Consider the following 3,161-nt stretch of genomic DNA (forward strand, 5'->3'; position numbering starts at 1 on the left):
TTTTTTTTTTTTTTTTTTTTTTTTTTTTTTTTTTTTTTTTTTTTTTTGTGTGTGTTGTTGCTCTAGTTCCTTGTTTCCTGCCGCCTGTTCGTTTGCCTCGTTAATTTCTCCTTCATTTTGTTGAGATTGCCTTGAAAGTTGATTTTAACTCATCTTAGAGCTTGAAATTTTGGATGTAGTGTTGGTTTCATATAGTTTCTTCCCGTTGTGGGTAAACGGGAAACCCGACTCTACGAACCCGAGGAAAGGCTGCTTAGTTGCTGAATCTAAGGCCCATGAAATGGAAGTTCTGAATTCGAAAAATAGGTTAATTTATAGGGAAACTCCCACTGTTAGTTCACGAACCAAATAATTCTCAAGTCTTGGCGATCGAATTTGTAATTTATTAGATGAACATGGAGCATCTATACCCTCTGTTCCCAAGTTTTATCTACCTTGTATAATCAACAAGCTATTTTGGCCATAAATGCATTTATTGTCACATGGATTTGGGTTTGTGCCCTTCTTCAAAAAAGTTAGCTGCTACTCAGAGGTGGGAGCTCCTACCTAAATCCCTGTCCAATATTTTTTAGGAAAGCCACCCTGATATCCAATTTTGAGTGTAAAAAATACTTTCATTGAAGTTCATAAAGGCTAAACCAGGCTTTGATGCCTCTTGATCAACTTAATGGATATGTTTGCTATGGGTTCTGAAGGGTGTGCGAGTATGCACTGATAATCTAGCCGAAAGAAGCTTCTCCCACCTTGACCCTGTAATGTGAACAATTTTTCTTTTAATTGTATATTTGGTCAGTATGATTCGAAGAATATTTGATTTTAGTTCTTGTGGTTTTGAAAGTTAGAATCTCGTCTTTATGGTTTCGTAAATAGTTTCTAAGATTTGATAAAATCTTCGTAAATAGTCTCTCTATTGAAGGGACTATTTAGGAATATTTTCTCAAACGATAGAGACTAAATTATAACTTTCGATCCTATGTAGAACAAGTTATGCAATAGTTCAGGTTAATAAATTAAAACTCAACATATTCTACAAATTAATAGTTTTTTTTTCTTTAAATATTTTTTTTGTAAGGGATAATTTCATTGATGTTTGAAGTTTACAATTTACAATGAGAAAGGTATAACTAGGAAGCGAAAATATTAGATAGGCTACACCAAGATATAGCTTGATAAACAACATTATCGAAGAGTTTTATATAAACCTAGGTCTTTTTCATGAAAATTCTTTGATTTCTTTCTTTCCACTGATCTATAAGAAAGCCATGATGAATTATCATTCTCGAAAGAAGGGTACCATGTACAAATTAGTGGTTGTAGTAGTAGTTGCCTGCCACATCTAACCAATTTAGTCAACATTTATCTGATGTGGTAGTCAAGCTAGTATCCTGTTAATGGTGTTAACTGTAGAAATTAACCTAGTAGTTCCTCTTTTCTTCCTTTTCTTTTTTATTTGGAAGACTTTGCTGATATATAACACACATTATGGTGTGCAGAACCCAGCTAATAAGAGGCAGATCAATTGTGATGAAAAGCTAAAGGCCATATTTGATGGAAGAGAGAATGTGGGGATCTTAGAGATCGGAAAATTGCTATCCCCTCACTTTGTGAAGTCGTCTAGTTAACCATCAAACTTGCAATGCGTGTATCGACTTAGTCGTTCTGACAGTTATCTCTCAACCTGTCTTCCAAATCGCCGAGATGATATTGTGCTGTGTTTGGCTAATCTTATGTACTCCTTGGTTTGCCTCTGCTTTAAGAAAAAGGGTATTTCATATCCAGACCTTGTTGATGATTATGCCTAGCTTTTAAATGGTCTTCATTCAATGTTGGTCTCCTTGCTTCATAAGAATATTTCCAATGGTTTCTATAACTTTGTTGAACAAGCTAAATTTTTTTATCCCTATATGGAACTGGATTTAAAGGCAAGTTCACGTCTTGGAGATTCGGATTGAATCATTTATAAATGTTAGTGTTAGTCTGTTAGATCATGAACAAAAGTACACAAGAAGTAACATAACAAGGAGGAATGGAAAAATGAATAAATTTATTGATTTGAGAGTCAATTAAGACGGGTAATAAGTTTTTAAATTATAAAAATATCTTGAGAAGATGATGAACCCAATTGATCAAGATATTTTTATAATTTAAAAACTTATTATTATTACTATTATTACAAATGAAAATCCCGCATTAATAGAAATATCGACCTTCCTCTATTTGTCTAACACTACCTAGACGACTCATTTTTTGTTAGTCCAATAAACTTTTTTGTTCGATGCCTGAGTCACTATGACGATACCTTCAAAGCTTACAATTTTTTTTTTTCATATTAATTGTAATGCCTCATGTCCAAGATTCAAAACTCGGATTCGGCTCAGGCACAACCCCCCTTATGACGTAGCCAAGTTACTTACGTTATCCCCACAGACCAACAAGGAAAGGAGGGTAAAAGGAGGGTGCACTTGTAATAATGATCAAATCCTTGCAATAATTTTAGTCTTTCATTTTGGCTTTTTTTTAAGTTATTTATTACAATTTAAGGAAAGATAAAAATATTTGGGCCAGTGGCACCGGAAGTCCAATCACATGGGCCGAAACCAAGGGAAGCCCATTTCTATTGGGCCCCCAATTTCTTGTGCTCAGTCTAAAAGCTCCATTTCCCCTCTTCGGCTCAGTCTCAGACTCTCAGTCGATCAAAAGCGGCAAAAGAACCCTGAAGTTCGAACCCAAGCGCCGTCTTCCCCGGAGCAAAATGGCGTCAGGTCTTAACAATGGCACTAGGTTATTCAGAGGTTGCAGAACCCTCTTAGATTCACTCAAGTCCACCACTCAAGCTTACTCTTCTGCGGCTGCGGTTTCTCCCAAGGGGGAGATAAAAACTAAAGGTGCCGCTGCTTCCCGCAAAAAATCGGAAGCCGGAGAGAAGAAAGAGGGGAATCGTTCGGGGGGGATTCTTAAGTCCGTCCAGGTTTCTCCGGCTCTCGCTGGCTTCCTCGGCATGTCCGAGTCTTCGCGTGCTGAAGCCGTCAAGCAAATATGGTCCTACATCAAGCTGAATAATCTCCAGGTTCTTTTCATTCCTCTATTGTTTTTGCTGATATGGATTTTTTTTTTTTTTTTTTTTTTTTTTTTTTTTTTTTTTTTTTTTTTTTTTTTTTTTT

At 35.9% G+C, this 3,161-nt stretch overlaps 1 protein-coding gene across 1 annotated transcript in view; it reads right to left on the reverse strand.

Moving 5' to 3' along the window:
- Positions 1-84: 84 nt before the first annotated feature.
- Positions 85-3,161, reverse strand: part of LOC111464459 — an 8,482-nt gene continuing 5,405 nt past the window's right edge. Inside the window, exon 8 of the mRNA XM_023108665.1 lies at positions 85-750. Within this exon, the coding sequence (XP_022964433.1) occupies positions 720-750 (31 nt within the window). The 3' untranslated portion in view covers positions 85-719. The remainder of the gene's footprint in view (positions 751-3,161) is intronic.

The sequence above is a fragment of the Cucurbita moschata genome, unplaced genomic scaffold (assembly GCF_002738365.1).
Source record: "Cucurbita moschata cultivar Rifu unplaced genomic scaffold, Cmos_1.0 Cmo_Scf00030, whole genome shotgun sequence".
Lineage (NCBI taxonomy): Eukaryota > Viridiplantae > Streptophyta > Magnoliopsida > Cucurbitales > Cucurbitaceae > Cucurbita > Cucurbita moschata.